The sequence below is a fragment of the Anser cygnoides genome, chromosome 16 (genome assembly GCF_040182565.1).
Source record: "Anser cygnoides isolate HZ-2024a breed goose chromosome 16, Taihu_goose_T2T_genome, whole genome shotgun sequence".
NCBI classification, from domain to species: Eukaryota; Metazoa; Chordata; class Aves; order Anseriformes; family Anatidae; genus Anser; species Anser cygnoides.
Window position 1 is genome coordinate 6,167,841 of NC_089888.1, and position 16,479 is coordinate 6,184,319.

General features: G+C 44.7%; 2 protein-coding genes across 8 annotated transcripts in view; one reads left to right on the forward strand and one right to left on the reverse strand.

The window, feature by feature from the left end:
• The window catches only part of BMP7 (bone morphogenetic protein 7), a 46,019-nt gene extending 38,296 nt beyond the window's left edge, over positions 1-7,723 (forward strand). Inside the window, exons 4-7 of the mRNA XM_048072573.2 lie at positions 1,650-1,847; positions 3,103-3,179; positions 3,688-3,798; positions 5,024-7,723. Coding sequence (XP_047928530.2) covers positions 1,650-1,847; positions 3,103-3,179; positions 3,688-3,798; positions 5,024-5,173 — 536 coding nt within the window. The 3' untranslated portion in view covers positions 5,174-7,723. The remainder of the gene's footprint in view (positions 1-1,649; positions 1,848-3,102; positions 3,180-3,687; positions 3,799-5,023) is intronic.
• Positions 1-16,479, reverse strand: part of SPO11 (SPO11 initiator of meiotic double strand breaks) — a 322,526-nt gene that overhangs the window by 79,627 nt on the left and 226,420 nt on the right. The window lies entirely within an intron of this gene.

A 16,479-nucleotide genomic window follows, 5' to 3' on the forward strand; every position in this document is an offset into this window, starting at 1 on the left:
AGCTGAGCTTGTTTTCAGGAAGTAAGGCTTCGATCCAGCAAAGCCCGAGCACAAGTGGAACTACTTACATATTTATCATTAGCTACTTGCTTAAGCACTTTGTGGGCTTGGCCTCAAATGTTTAAAATGAAAACTGTTTGGACAAGTTTCCAGCAAGGAGCTTCAGCTGAAGAAGTTGATGCATGTCCACATAGAAATCTACATACACGAATTTCTGCACTTGCTTTTTTATCCTGAGCTTTCCTGGTGCCCTGTCCCAGTATTTGTTTTGCTTTATCTGGTTTGCAAGGCCTGGCCCTGCTCCCCTGCCCATGGCACGGTGTGGGACCTGGTCACACCAGGCAGTCCCATAAAACCCCCTCCTGAGCCCGTTCTTTCCACAAATCCCAAATATTGCAGCTTGGCACTTGCTCACTGGGCTGCAGGCTTTTAGAAAAATAGGGAACGGACTGCAGCTGAGGCTGCTCCACTTTTTGGCCTAGACCTTTGACCACAGCCCCTTTTTCTGGGGTCCATCACATTTACCAACCTTTGGCTGTATGCAAGAGCTAAGATGAAGACGTTTCCCTAAATACAGTATTTTTTTAAATCTGCTATAGGCCACTCCCTTGGCATTTACTTTATTCATTTTAAAAACAGGAGTTGTAGAAAATTACCTACAAATATTTCACATTACCAGGTTTTTTTTACACCGTAGTCCAAAGCCAGTAAGGTAAGGAGATTTTTGTTAGAGACTCTAGAGTCCCTCACCTGCTCTCCATGGTCAGGCGCCTTTCAGGGCTTCTCTCAGAAACTTTCGGCCATCCTTTGGCTTATTTGATTTGTGGCTGACAAGACCCAGCTCTGTCCTTAGCAAAAACAATCACAAAAACTATTGATGTAACTTAACTTCAGTCCTCAGTAGAACTTGATATCACCCTTCCATTTCACAACAGCACCCAGACACTCTTGGGGAGAACGGGGAAAAATGTTCAATATCGCCCTGCCACCTGCTCCTCGCATCTTTTGTGAACAGTGATTTCATTCTACAGCAAAACCACCTAATGAACTTTCAACAAAAATAAAATTAATTTAGAAGTCCAGGATGAAGGAAGCACACATGGCAATCAATGGCTTTGAAAGAAGGTTATCGGGTACAGTAGTGCTGAGACACAACAATAAGCGTGACATCTTCCAGTATCTGAACTATTTGTTTCTCTCAGCTGCAGTATATCTAGAACTCTGACAACATTTCATATAAGGCATTTTTATTTTAAGTTAATAACCTTCCAGTGGGAATTTAGTGTTCCTATGGGCTGAGTTTTATGGTTCCTTTTACAGGCTCACTTCAAATTATAGGCTGGTGAACTTAAAGAAACCCCTCTAAAGAATGCAGGAAAAGTTAATGCTAAGCGGATTTAGGGTAAAATAATTATATGTAGGAGCATTTTATGTAACTTTTACATGCAGATATAAAATGAAGTTAGCTGTGCTAAGCTGCTCTTGTCAGAAGCAGCTTTGTCAATTAAGTCCAGGCCCTTGGTGGCTACGGACGTGCCTAGGAATCATCGTTATGGACCAGACAGCAGCTCTCCTCCTTGGTGTATTTACCATGCCTGCTGAAAATGGGAAGTTACCGCAATCCTGATTAACTCTGTTTTGTTTTTAAGGGCAAAGCATCAACCCCAAACTGGCAGGTCTAATTGGGAGGCATGGCCCACAGAACAAGCAGCCATTCACAGTAGCCTTCTTCAAAGCCACTGAGGTTCATCTCCGCAGCATTCGCTCCACGGGAGGGAAGCAAAGGAGCCAGAATCGATCCAAAACGCCAAAGAACCAGGAAGCTTTCCGGGTGTCGAACATTGCAGGTACAGGGAGGTTTGCTGGGTCAGTGTTTGTAGGTGTGGGATAACGCTCTGCTAGATTTGACACTAGATAGGAACAGCTTCACCCATACTCAACGCTGTTTGTTGTCTCTTTGGTCTACCACTCGTTTTCTGTTGCTGCTCTGAAACTACTTGGGATTAGGGATTACTCCAAAAAATTTAGAAAAGTAATGTTTCTTTGAAACAGTGTTCAACTGAAGGATATCCTAATACAATTAAAACAAACAAACAAAGAAAGCCATCTAAACAATCTCCCATATAAATTCTTATCATGAAATTTAAGATAATTACTTTAAAACAAATAAGTGATCATTATAATAAGGTATTTCAGTGGATCTGAATCAAAATGCTGTACATTTTCAAGAGGCTGCAATTTTAAATTCAGCCCCCAAAATCTTAGTAATTCCAGAAGTTTTGCCTGGAACAGGAAAGCCCATTCCTTGCTCAGGATAACTGCAGCCATTCCAGGGGGAGCTGCGTGTCCTAGTATGGAAGAAAAGCGCCGGGCATTTAAAATAGAAACGTGGCTTAATTACGAGACACCTCGGAGTAGCAGGCCCTTGGTGACGTCCCCAGCAGGAGCTGCAGCACGGGGCGAGCTCCTCTGAGGGCAGTGGCAAATTCCAGCTCTGCTCCTCGAGCATTTTGCTGGATGGAAAGGGAGCTTGCAAGAGAGGGAAGGAGAAGGACCCCCGGGGCACAAGGTGTGACGTCAGGCTATATGCCCAGGTTGAACACAACGTTAAAACAACACTGACAGCTGTGGATGCTCAGATCCATGGTTCAGACCCATGCTTTGTTCTTTGGCCTCACCACGAAGCGCTGTCACCGGCTGTACTCCGGTTGCAGCTGCACGAACAGGTTTTGTATTATTTTCATATCATCATGTTGCCTTTGCAGGCCTGAAGGTGCAATTATCACGCACAGCTCAGAATGCAGAGAAGAGTTAAAGGTTGCTTTTCCCCATCACTCCTTGCACAAGTTCTCCTTAATACAGCAGGCAATCATCTGAGATACCTGGGTTTTGCCAACATGAGGTCAAAGGAAGCTGGGAGGGAGAGGGTGTTCCCTGGGTGTCTTTGGCTTTTTGCACTTTATATTTTGTGATTAAAGCACGAGAAACTGAAAATGATTAAAAGAAAGCAGCAAGCACAACAGCTGAGCAGCGCCGCCTGCTCCCTGTTGGGTGCTGCCGAGGGCTGGGGGCAGCCCAGGCTGACAGCCCCGCTCCCCACAGAGAACAGCAGCAGCGACCAGCGGCAGGCCTGCAAGAAGCACGAGCTCTACGTCAGCTTCAGGGACCTGGGGTGGCAGGTAAGGGCTCTGCGTCACCAGTGCCAGCTGGGCTGCAAGTCCCTTGGCAGGCTGCTAGAGATCAAGCCAATGTGCGGACTCCCCCCACCCATCCCCCCGGGAAAAAATTATGTATTGATCGTAACATGCTTAAGAAGCGCTTCTGCAAAGTTAGGGTATAGGAGTACTTTAGAACCACAGAACCATTAAGGTTGAAAAGACCTCCAAGATCATCTGGTCCAACCACCACCCTACCACCAATGTCACCCACTAACCCATGTCCCTAGGCACCTCGTCCAACCTTTCCCTGAACACCCCCAGGGACGGCGATGCCACCCGATGAAGAGCAGCTGCTTTAGAGGTGTATAGGACAGCACTAGAAAGGCCAGTGTGCCAGATTTTTGTTTTGCAAGCTCCTGTAATTGTATGCAGACATATGAACTGATAGATTTATGTGTCATTCTACTTTGTGTTTCACTGAACAATATTTCTGTCTTTCTCCACGATCTAATGTCTTCAATTAATCAAGGACTGGATCATCGCTCCAGAGGGCTATGCTGCGTACTACTGTGAAGGAGAATGTGCTTTCCCCTTGAATTCGTACATGAATGCTACAAATCACGCCATTGTGCAGACACTGGTAGGTGTCACGGAGCTTGTAGTACAGTTATTTCTGCTAGGTGCTACTCAGCAATAAGTTTATACCAAAAAGGACCTCTGAGCTAACACGAAAAGGAAGGTCTGCGTTAGCTCTTTAAGATGCCTGCAGCATCTGGCTAAACATGTCTAGCCAAGTGGCCTGAATTAATAGTTGGCTAGGAATTACCCTCTCTTTGCTGCAAGCATTGACATGCTCTCTCTAGTTTAAAGGGGCCCTGTGATAGGCATCTTGATGGTGGTATAGTCCCACTGCACGGGGAGGGAAGAGCAGGATGTGAGACCCATTATCAGCATCTCCTGGAAAAACTCTGTAAGGACGCACACCGTGTGCTGCTGCCAGAAATGGATTTGGGGGCAGGCTGAGGAAGGGGTCAGTGAATCCCGAAATTCCACAGCCCAGCTGCTCTGTGGGTGTATTTGTTTTATGAAGTTGTGCAAAGACGTCCGGATGGGAGCCCCGAGCCAGCGCTTCCACACGACAGCGCCAGCGCTTTGGGAGACCCTCGGTGGCCCCAGCTGCTTCCCCAAAGCCATGCACCACAGCAGCTGGCAGGGCCAGGGGACACGCCAGCCCCCAGCACCCTGGCTGGGCAGCAGCCCTGGCAGTCCTGCTCGGGCTCCCTCCTGGCACAGCCCCAGTCCCCTGCCCACATCTGTAGGGCACAAGGAGGCTCACTCCGCTTTTTCATCCACGTCCTGTGCCCCGTGCACGTCTAAGGACAGCACTGCAGAAAGCATTAGGGAAACTAGAAACGTCTACATATCCAAGGGAAGAAAATTCACAGTGCTTTTCTCCTGGAGGATTGGTTTTTAGTCGCTTTCCCCCCCTCTCCTCAGAGGTTCTGCAGCCGGGGACCTGGAGCCCTTGGTGCCAGCTGGGTCTCGGTGCTGCCCATGGGGTTGCTCGCAAAACCTTGCCCGCACGTCCCACAGAGTTTATCGTAACTGGTACGCTTCTGCAGAACTCGGACTGCTCTGACAAATGGGAATTTTCTAATGAAAACCTGCCTCACTGAAAGATTTCCAACTAGATCTGACTTCGGTGTGTGTGTCAGCCTCCATACGTGCAGGGGACATCTCAAGACGTTTGTACACAAAGCCAGGTGTTCAAAATATGTCTGAGTGAGCGGGCTGCCTGGGGAAGAGATACTTGGGGGAGGAGAGGGGAAAATACATCTTAACATGCCTCTACTTTAATTCCCCAGGTTCACTTTATAAACCCAGAGACTGTGCCGAAACCCTGCTGTGCTCCTACCCAACTCAATGCCATCTCAGTGCTCTACTTCGATGACAGCTCCAATGTTATCTTAAAAAAATACAGGAACATGGTGGTACGAGCATGTGGCTGTCATTAGATTTGTAAAAGACAGGAAAAAAAAGAAAGAGAAAAGTGATTTGTAAAGAGTGGGTTTCGTACGGATCGCTGGGGGAGGGGAAAAGGTTAGCACTGCAGCAGCGGGCTTAAAAAATCCCAAACAGTTTTTAGGACTGGGCTTCTGAAAGTTCAGACAATGGAACAGTTTCTGCATCTAAGTGGCATTTGAACACATTTTGTTTTAGTTTATTACAGACAATGAGCTTGTAAACTGAAACAAGCCAGACAAACCATTTAAAACCAAATCTGCCTACAAAATTGGCTCCTACAGTACATACTTCTGCAAACGAGTCTTTCAGAAGATTGCAAACACACCACTGTTGATTATGAATTAAAAATTAATAATCTATCCAAGGTGAGAATGTGCCATGACTATTAAACATCTGTAGTTCCTGTAACACACGGTTTGCAATAAAATAAGTGAGCAAAACGTACCTGGATTGAACAGGTATTTTGTTAGAGAATTCTTACTTCCATCCCTCTGCTTCAATTTCATAAGCAGAAGCAAAGATTAATTAGAAGCAAGTTCCAGTTTTAAACTGCAGTAGCAAAAGCTATATCTGGATTGATTCAAGTTCAAAGGCCAAATCAGTCTAAGAGAAAATAAAGAATTTTCTAATTGTCAAGCAAAAGAACTGAAGAAAATAATTCCCAAGAGCAAGACTTTGGGGATACACTTTTTTTTTTTGTCAACACGGGAAAATTTCCTCTAGCAACCAGAAAGAATTTGAATTTGCTATGAACTTGAAACAGGAAAGCAGCACAATGTTAATAAATGTTTTGGGATTAAACCTAGGGTTTAGCTGGGGTATCCTAAGCAGTTACAGAGTTGTGAAAGAGAGATAAAGATCCTGCTCCTGTTTGGAAAATATCCATTGACTTCAATGACAGAACAAGTTCCAACACTTTTACAAAAATGCGGAGGCTGGCGTACAGAAGGTGCTGTAAGCTCGGATGTACACTCAGCACCACGTCAACCCAGCAAGAAACCCGACAGGAAACCTTACTTCGCAAGGCCACTGATTATGATACAAAGACACTGCTCTACTATTGGTTTCACCTCTAACAAAATAAAAATAAAGAATCACTTTCGGTAGCCACATCTACAAGATGAAACCAGGGGGAAGGAAAACATCCCCTCGAGGCTCTTCCTTTTCCTTCTTTTAAGTCAGGGGTTACACAAACATCACACCTATGTAATTACAACTCAATTAAAGTTGTTGCGATAAGACCAGAGAGGAGCAGTAACCAGTCGCAAACTGATCCAAAACTTTATCATACGTCGAGATAACAAAAGCAGGACTGGCATGAACTTCACCAGGGAGATAAAAAAAGAAAATTCTGTTCTATTAAAGGCCAGATCCTCAACATATTCAGCTCTAAATCCCAAACTTCTAAAAGCTGAACCTCTAACAGATGGGTCCAGAACATAATAAATGCCTGGACTTGGGTTTCTCTGCACACCGAGGGGATGGGGTGATGCAGCCTCACTGGGAACTTGGCCCCGGATCACTCCGTAGAGCAAAAAGTTTATTTGCTATGAAATAAATTGGAAACTTGTTTCTGGTTGTTTAATTCTAATCGCATTCAAGTCAATTGGTGTTTTCCCAGCAGTTTTCCTGGCAGCAGGATTAGGCTTATGGGAAAGTGGAAGTCTCTCCATGGCACTGGTAGCTTTTGGACTGCCAAGTGTGCCCTGCTTCCAAACCAGGCAACTCAAACACCTGAAGGACCCACAGCACACACTCTGCAAGCTCAACTCCGGCAAGCTTCCTCCTACCTGGCGCGAGGTGAGACTTTGGCCAACAGTTACAGCCAACGCCAGGACAACAGCTGACGCCAAAAGAGCATCTCTCCCGGCAGCCTGCAGACGAGACCTCTCCGCCAAACTGCCAAGTCAAAACTGCCCCCAGGGCATCTCTTATTTAGAGCGAGGCATTGAAATCACACAGATGGGAAGCGCCTTTTGCCATTGTACACGCATACACAGCAGTGCTTCTGTAAACCTCCTAAAGGAGGTTAAGGTGCTGCCTGCAGTGCGAAGCTAATCAGGCCTCAACTTCCACTATTTAGTAGACAAGGGTTAGTTTTTCTTGCGGGTGTTTCAGTGTTGGTGGTCACTGCATCGGTGTATTGCATTTTTAACTTGGACCACGGTATCTTGCTGTATAGGATTCATATATTAAATATTATGTGGGGAGTGTTTGTTTTGGTTTTGCTTTTTTTTTTTAAACATAATAGGATTTCTGTTGCTAGGCTCAACATCAGCTTCACTGTTTGTACATTTTTATGTAAATAGTTGTCACAAAAGCGGAAGAAGAATTATTTATTTCCATCTCTGAATTCCTTTTCAGTCACATCCAGGAAAAATGATTCTCAGTTCCTAAGAACATTTGTTTCCTTATTTAAGAAGATATTTATTAACAGTTGGCAAAAATGCATACACATTTCTGGTTCTTTTCATAGAGCAGTTGTCAGAAGCCTTTTGTACAAACTAGTAAAATAAATCATTGCAATTTTACAAAAGATATCCCAACAACATTGTGTATCTGTGTGGTTATTCTCCCTTTATTCAAAGAACCTTTTTGGCCGGGCAATATTTCACCTGGATCCTCTGTTTTCATGTAAATCAACCCCTGTGTACTGGCAAAATCAGCACGTCGCTTTTGGGTGCAGCGCCTCCAGTCCAAACACAGAGGAAAGAATATGAAAAAAATATGAATATGTTTTGCAGCCTGCACTGCAAAGATCCGTGATTGAATTATAGTGCAGCTGTCAGCAGCTGTTTCAAAGAAGCAGGGGGTAAATTAGTTCTGTTTACTGCTAACATAGTTCAGAGATTTAGTCATCCCAATAAAATTTAGAGGCACAAGAAAGGAAAGAAGAAACTCCAAAGAAACATCAGCCAAGAAGCTGACATTTTCTAATTTAGATTGTTTTAGCATATTTCAGAGATGCTGCTGGCATGAGGTTTCCTACTGTGGATACCACACTGCATTGCTATGGAGGCAGCTGAAAAAAATAATGGTCTAAATCCCTGTATTAACTAAACATTACATCTTCGGGGCATAACAGCAATTTTTGGGTTCTTGTTTACTTTGAACTGCGAGCAGAGTTGTGCCAATTTACATAAATGTATTTGCTGATCCAGTGACTTAAATCATCAGCTTTCTGAAGCTGCACTGCCATCTTTCACAAGTGATTACAGATCATCAGTAAATGTTTCATGTGCCGACCCAAAGTCCAGCAAAGCGTCAGTGGAAAGGCCTTATTGACCTAACTGAAGTCTGTCCAGACTTCGTATGTCTAGAGTAGTTTTAGGAGGAGGGCCTTCTGGTATTTCTCAGTATGGACCAAGTTCTCCACATTTAAGCCCACTTTAAGTCAGAGGTGGTTCCAGCAAGGGGAAGAAAAATAAGAAATCATTATGTCTTACAGCACCAGTCTTAACTATAGAGCAGCCAAGAGCAGCTTTACCACCAACTTCAACACATCCAGCCTTACATCGTGAAATACCAGTTGGTTTCCAGCTCTGCCACAAATGCACACAATTTGCTGGATATGCTCCGTAGCAGCTTTCCCGGCCTGGGAGCCAAAACTCTGTTCCCAAGTTCCTTGCAGCCTCCCGTCAGTCCACAGCGCTACTGTGGCTTTGTCTCTTCATCTACTGTTTTGGAAGAGGAATTCTTGACATGAATACGTACACAGCCATAAACGGGCAGGGCCATAAAACTGGAGTGAGCCAGCTTCAAAACTGCTGGATTTATCTGAGTAATGACATTTTAAAGCACATTTATAACATTTCATAGATCAGTTATTTTAACTTCTTTCAGGCCAAACTTTGAGGATGTTATGTTTGCTTAATTGAGCTGTTTTAATTCTGTTCCAGTGCTGACAATAGGACCCTTGGTCCTTACACAGGAAACTGCCTCTGCTGCTGCCAAGGTTCATATAATAAAAGATAATGATTTAAGAGAGCTTTAGTGTAATCTTAAGATTTCTGATTTTTTATGGAAGTGTCAGCTGTAAAGCCTAAAAACAGAGGGAGAGCAGGGCTAGCAGAAGCAGAGCTCAGTGGTGGTGCCAAGGACCACAGGATTTCCTCTACGGCTTCGTTCAATCCATTCAGCCCTGCCAGCAATGGGAACAGAAACTTCTGGATGAAGTAAAACCAACAAAACTCATCTTTTGAGTTCAGGATTTGCATCCTCTGTAGGTTTCCATCCAAATACCCTGCTTGCTGACTTCCACTGCTGCCACAAACACATTACTCACTGTATTCAGCCTTCCTTTGGAGAGAAATTCTACCCAATTAAAGTAAAAAGAGCCTGTTTGAAGTTTTTATTTATCAGGTAATGATTGACAAGAGCTTGAGGCAAAAACTAGAACCACTTTATACTACAGTCATTCATTACCCCAGTACAAAAGCGACATAGGTTATTACGACCACTTTGAGTCACTCTGTTTTAAATAAAAATATCTATTCCCTTCTGCTTAATGCAGCAGAATTCATACTGCTAAGTCAGCAGTAAAATCAGAAGTTTGTGATAACACGTTTAACGCACTGGTTTGTTTCCCAACATGCACACTGTTGTTTCCACAGGGCCTGTTCACTGACCAGGCAATAGGTGAGGACTGAATTTTAACATTTTGAGACTTATTTTGATACCGTGATGTTTGCCACCTGATGGTTGGATTAATTCCATCAATGAAGAAAGCGCAGTCTTTAGACAGCTGAATTTCGGGCTTACATTTATTAGCTTCTCTTCCAGAGACAAGTACGGTGGAAACTAGGGGAGAAAAAGGAACTTCAAGTCTCAGTCCCACAGACCCTTAGAAATGTAGCTTCACACTTTAACTTTAGACCATTTTGCCTAGTTAAGCATTTAACCATTTGCAGGATAAAGCTCTATAGAGGGCTGCTTGAGTTAACCTCACCCCCCAAAAATTGGCTTTGCTTGTCTACAATAAAACCCAATCCCAGGCAGTCAGTGGTAATTTGGGGAATGGAGCATTTGTGTCTGGGGGGTGAGTGGCTGTATTCGCTGCAACATCCACATAATTAGAAACATGCACTTACCCTTTCTGAACTGGGAGCTGAAGGGACTCCAGAATTAACAGCTCTGGATTGCTGATAACTCTGGCCTAATGGTCTTATTTTAGGCAGCTCTTAAGAGAAAAAGGAAGGGGATGCCTGGACCTCAGATCTGTCATGCTTCAGTGCGTCAGCACCTGTAGCTCACGCCCAGAACTTCAGGCTGATGCTAAATTTCCAAGTGAGCACATTCAGCTTTGGGAAGTTACTGTGGTTGCAGGGTACAAAAAGCCCCATTAGAGGCATCAGGAGCCTTTTATCCCTGTTCCTGCCTCTCACCTCCATTGCATGAGCTTTCCACTAAGGCCTGTGGCAGGCAACAGCCTCGGTAGTGGCCAGACACTAGCGGTGACACCAGCAGCGTGACCTTTGCCTTGGCTAATGAAGGCAAACTGCTCGGGGCTGCTGGATTTACTCTGGCATTATTTGTCGCTGCTGTGTCAGGTGCTTCATATGAAATACATGGAAGCAAGGTTCGGTGTCTGGATTCTGTTATGAAGGGTCAGAGCTCAAAGATATCTTTTCTCAAGTCCCAACAATTTAAGCCATTTTGTTCGGCGTTTGTAACAAGCTGTAGACAAGAGCAAAGAGGTCGCTGGCTCTACATCTGTCTCACTTGCGCAGAAGCACTAGTCAGCCTCTCAAAGAAGATAGTTGGGCAATTGCTTAATGAGAACAAATTCCTCATCGCAGCTTCCATCTTTGACTATATTCTATGCATACAAGAAGGCAGCACAAATCAACATACTCCACTACCCCAAAACAGACAAAATGAAGAGTTTTGTTCCCAATTTCTTTACTCATTTTTCAGTGATCTGCTGGCACCCACTGACCAGTACTTGGATCCTGAAGCTAAAAATCTAGCTCTTAAATCCAGTGAATTGCATTGTTTGTTCTTCCTTAACAGGGAGCCACCTGGCTGGACTTCAGTTTTAGGACTTAGTTACTCCAAGGTCTTGTTTTATGAAACCTCAGGGCTAAGTCTCTGAGCAGACAGCAAGCAGAGGTGGGACAAGGCATTTGTGAGAAGCGCACAGCTGCTCATGTTGTGACTGCACAGCCAGCCAGCAAAATCTCCCAGGGTTCTCCTGCAAACCTGGCCAGTGGTCTTGGGGAGAAGCAGCACAATGCTCATGGAGGTTGAGCCACTGTTGAGTTGGAGGAATTTGAATCAAGCAATCTTCTTCCTAACAGGAAGACAGAGATTCCCCCCCTCCCTTTTCCCCCCTCCCCCCCCCCCCCCTTTTTTTTTTGAAATTGAAGTAACACACAAGCAATTTTAAGTTCAGCCCATCAGTTGTTTTGGTTTCACATGACTACTGAGAAATCAACTGTAAAAGCTGGTGCAGTAACATACACATACCATGCGCAGAACGTGGACTATAAATACTGGCAGGGAGTCTGGTTTAAGAAGCTGCAGTTAATGTTGTGTCAGAACAGCCCTTGGAACCCCTATTTCCAGAGATTTATATTGCAGGGGGGTGGGGAGGGAATAAATCCAATTTTGCTGGAATATTGCCTACAACTTCTCAGCCATAAAACCTTTATTTATGGCTGCTACACAGCATGAAGGATTCAATTTGTCCTTTGTTATGAATTTCAGTGGATCATATAACTGTTTATTTCCAGATATTTTTAAAAAGTTTGCATTTTTGGGTTGCAGAAAAACAAAGCTCTTCATAGCCCATACCAGTGGGGATGTGCTCAGACCACACTCGGTAAAGACAGTACAGTGTGGTCCCAACGTCCTACAATTTCTACTGGGTCTACAGGTGAGAGAGAAGCAGTAATGGACTTCCCTGAGGTCAGTGTGCTTGGGGATGAAGACTAGGCTCTAGATTGAAGTACTCCTGCCCAAGCCTCCTCTACCTTGCCTGGTTGGTGCTTGTTGCTGAGTCACAATCCTGCAACCATTTCCGTCCTTAGTTAGGTACAGCAACCAGCTCCCCTCGAAGAGCTGCTGCAATACCTGCAGCATCACAGTGATAGGTGGAAAGCATAACCAATGCAAGGCACGAGCTGTATCAGCTCATCCCAGCTTTGTGATATTTCCTGCTCCTAGTAGCAGCTGAGAGCAAGATGTTCAATAAAAAAACATTGCAACAAGGGCAAGCTGTGCGTCTTCAGAGACACACGGCACTCGACAGCCTGATTCCCCTGCAGTAGCAATGTGGAGTCACAGTAACAGTCCTATTAATTAGCACTTGCAAAACACCATCTTCAAAGCCGTTTCATTGGTATAGTTAAAAAGGAGGACAACTGAATTTTGCATTAACCTATTTCATGTTTCTCACGTGGCTCAAGAACAAGCCTTGAGAAGCCTGTTGCTTGGGCAAGAGGTAAGAGCCTCAAGTTAAAAGAGATGGAGACTTCTTCCTGGGAGATGCAGGAGACTAACAGCAAATTAAACCCATAGGTCAATTCTTCTGTTCTCCAGATGGGAGTGACAGTCTTTGAGGAAGCAGATCTGCTTTTCTGCTGCAGCATCTCTCAGACAGTAAAGAAACGGAAAACATTGCCACCAACACTGCAGGATACTGGAGCTGCTTTTGCTTCATTTCCAGACCATGCGCCAGACATACTCTGGTGTCTTCTCACATGCATCCTCTTTCCCTTTCTGAAAAGGAGTAGAAGACCAGGGAAATATCAACACGGTGGTTCACCTACCTCCTCTTGAAATATCCTCAGTAGATGGAGAGCTGAGCAGGCCAGGAGGATTGCTGCCATCGAGGTCAGTCCCTGGCTGATCTGTCAAGCACAGGACTGATATTCTGTGGCTCCTTACAAGCCGAACATCTGTGCTATGCTTTTAGTGTACTGATAGAGTAAGCCACAAGCTTTCATGAAAAGACATGGGGTGCTGATGTCCCTACAGTAAAAGAACAAATATGAGCACAGTATCTGGCTGCAGCAGCCCTCCTTTATTACAAAGGTAACTCTTTTTCCGGTAAGGCTCTAAGGTTGAAGGTAATATTTTCTATTTCTCATTAACAAAGCAAGCATTAATGAGCTTTACTGTTCCTACTGCTCCTTGATGGCAGCAGAATGTAGTTCCCCCATTGCCAGGGGAAGCAGTAAAACTGACCACAGGCTACCAAGCCTCTGGGGCCCTTAATGAAACAGTGATAGCATCAAGGATAGAGCTGTTACAGAGTGTGCTTCACGATACTGTTCAGAAGAAAAGGAATTTCAGACAGCATGGAGGTCCGCTGGACACCAGCGAGGAAAGAGACATCCAAGACAGTCAAGGGGCTGATTGGGAAACATTTGTTCTACTGGGTGGCTGCAAAGCAGAAGACCAGACTCTGGGGAAGCAGGCACTTTTCAACACTTGCAAATAAGCTTGCTTCAACCCTTCTGATGTTTATTTCTCCAGCACTAATGTTGAGTCGTCTTCCCGAACTGCCAGAGATTTTCCAGCTCTTGGCCTGCTTTGGCAAGACCTCACTGCTGCTGTGTTTTGAATACCTTTGCAGTCATATACATGTTTACTTGTTTTGTTTGTTTTTTAATAAGTGTGTACATATAATTAAGAAAAGTAGGGTAGCTTGACTTAGTAGTCAAGCTAAGAATCTTCTCCCAAGAACTGGAGAGTTGAACTCCCTACTAGGTTTGGGAAAGGGCTTCACCACCTATGATAGCTTCAAGCAAAGCCTGGAAAGTCGCAAATAAGAGGGGAAAAAAAAAAAAGGAATAGGCATACTCTCCTATAGCCAGATAACATTTCTGTGGATCAAACTGGAGATGCAACTGCCCTGAATTACAGGTACATACAAAGGTGGAACATACCCAACATATCTGCTATACCTCCAAAACACCTTCCACAATGCTTCCATGCATACATTATCTACAGGTATCACAGACACAAACAATTTGGCCCTCACTGGTCCTGCTGCCACCTGGGCTTTGGCAAGCCTGTTTGATACTTCCTGCTTCTGGAGCCAGGTGACAGCAGTATTTAATTTGTTTTGGCTTTAGCTTTCAGATCTCCGGGATGTAGCAGAAAACCTACACATACATTATCACAAAAGAAAGTTGATAATTCTTTACACACCAATTCTGAATTCAGCTAGATTTCAGTAAGAATTTATTGCATTACCAGAAATATACTACTTCCAATATACACTAGATACACAAACATCCTGGACGTGACGTGCTGAGTACTGAGCAGTTCTTTCCTGCAATCTTCAACGCATTATGTGGTCACAGTATCAGAAAGACTGTATTTGCTGCTCTTACTGCTTAAAACTGAAGAAAGTGATTTGGGAAGACATTGTTGGTATGACAGTAGTTATCTCAAGGGTTAATTCCCAGCTCAGGATCCCCCAGTTTTGTCAGCCCCTACTCAAAAATATGCAGGCTAATTGCACCAAGGCATGGCAAATCCTTCCACCCCTATTCCTTGCCTCTGAAGGGAGGGTGGGATTGAACAGCTTGCCACACGTCTCAGAAGCACACACCAATTTGAAGAGGGTTCTGGGTCAGGGACTGAGCAGGTTTTCACACTAGAATATTTGTCACAAAACATACAATCAACATCTGCTCCTCCCATCCTCCTCTACATACAAGAATCTTCTGAGGAAAAATAGCAGTCACTCAATCAGCACACAAAAATATTGAGCTACAGCTCTTCCCTCTTTAGGGAAACTGAGGAGAGACCTCTGTACAGTGACGACTGATAAACACCATGCCCTATACTTTAATTCTTCATTGCTGGTGCCTACCTTAATTGCCGCTTCCCATTTGCTTTGGCCTCTTCTCAAAGCAAGCAGCACACATAATTGCACACCAAGGGAGATGTCTGCCTCTGATCTGTCTGACCAGTTTCTCCCAGCAGTAATTGAGCACTGTCTCCATCAGTAGTCGGCTTAACCAGCAAATGAGAGCAGCTTTAGGGTTCAGCCACTTCCAGAAACAGAAGAAATTTCTCTGTTCAATAGGATTGTCATATTTGGCTGCCAAAACTGTTGTTTGCTGTGATTTGTAGGCCAAAATGAAGATAAATTTCATTAGGTTGTTGCCTTGTACTCATTGAGGCTCTCTCACCCTTAAGAGAAAGCTGTCCTAATCCCAAGAGCTAACTCGTAGGGAGCAACAGAGCAACTCAGAGCTTGGCCAGGCACTGGCAGCTCACCCCTGCGGGGACCACCCGTCCTGCACACCACAGCACCAAACCATGGGTTTCTCACTGTGCTTTGGGCTCTTTTGTCATTACCCAGTATGTCTAGCTCCAGGGAAAAGCCCAGCATATTCAGAACCACTCAGCAATTTAAGGAGCCTTTGCTAGCACACACCCAGATCCCCAAAGCTGCCTGGCCATACAGCCAGCCCATGCCCACAGCCGCCTACCAGGCTCCCCCTCTGCCCCTTCCCTTTCCTTCCCTGTTTATTTGATTGCATTAACATGAAGAGTAACAGAAAGTTTGTGGCAATGGGACTGGATTTTCTCAGTCAAGTCCACTTAAATACATCTAGAATACTATATATCCACCAGGCTATATATAGATATCGCTACATTACAGAGGAAAAGCCCTGTACTTCTGCAAGCCGCAAGGCCACGAGGATAGATTATCTGAATTACTGTCATTACCAAAATTGCTAGCTAAAGAAGAAACTTCCAAAGGGAATGCATTGCTCTAGCAGTTTGACTATAGGAACCACTGTAATTACACAAAGTATTTTAAATTGTGCCAGTACAAACAAGATCTGGAAACGGAAAATACCGTGCTAGTCACTGCATCTGGAAACTAATGGTTGGCATGGAAATGCATGGAACTGGTTACTCACACTGAGCAGTGGGCAACAGTGAAGTCACGTCCACCACCGCTCCCTACTACCTTTGACTACAGGCAAAGGTTATTTCCACAGGCTCACCCACACTTCTGGCAGCCTCCAAAAGAAAGTCCTGCTTCTCGCAGGCTGAGCTGGCATCGCTGTGAGGGGAACCTCAGCTCATAACACCTACGAGTGCCAAGAGAGGGGCAATGTGAAAAGACCACAGGACAACACAAGCCACACCAGCCCTGCTTCAGGCAGTCAGTAGGTGTCCTCCACCCTGCTGGACAGCCCGTACAGAAGGGCCCAACTCACCCTGAGATGTAGCGGATTCCTGGCGAGGACCAGTTCTCAGACTCATGGTGACTCACATCCGACAGAGCTCATCCATGTAGAATATTTTTGATTGCCTCTAA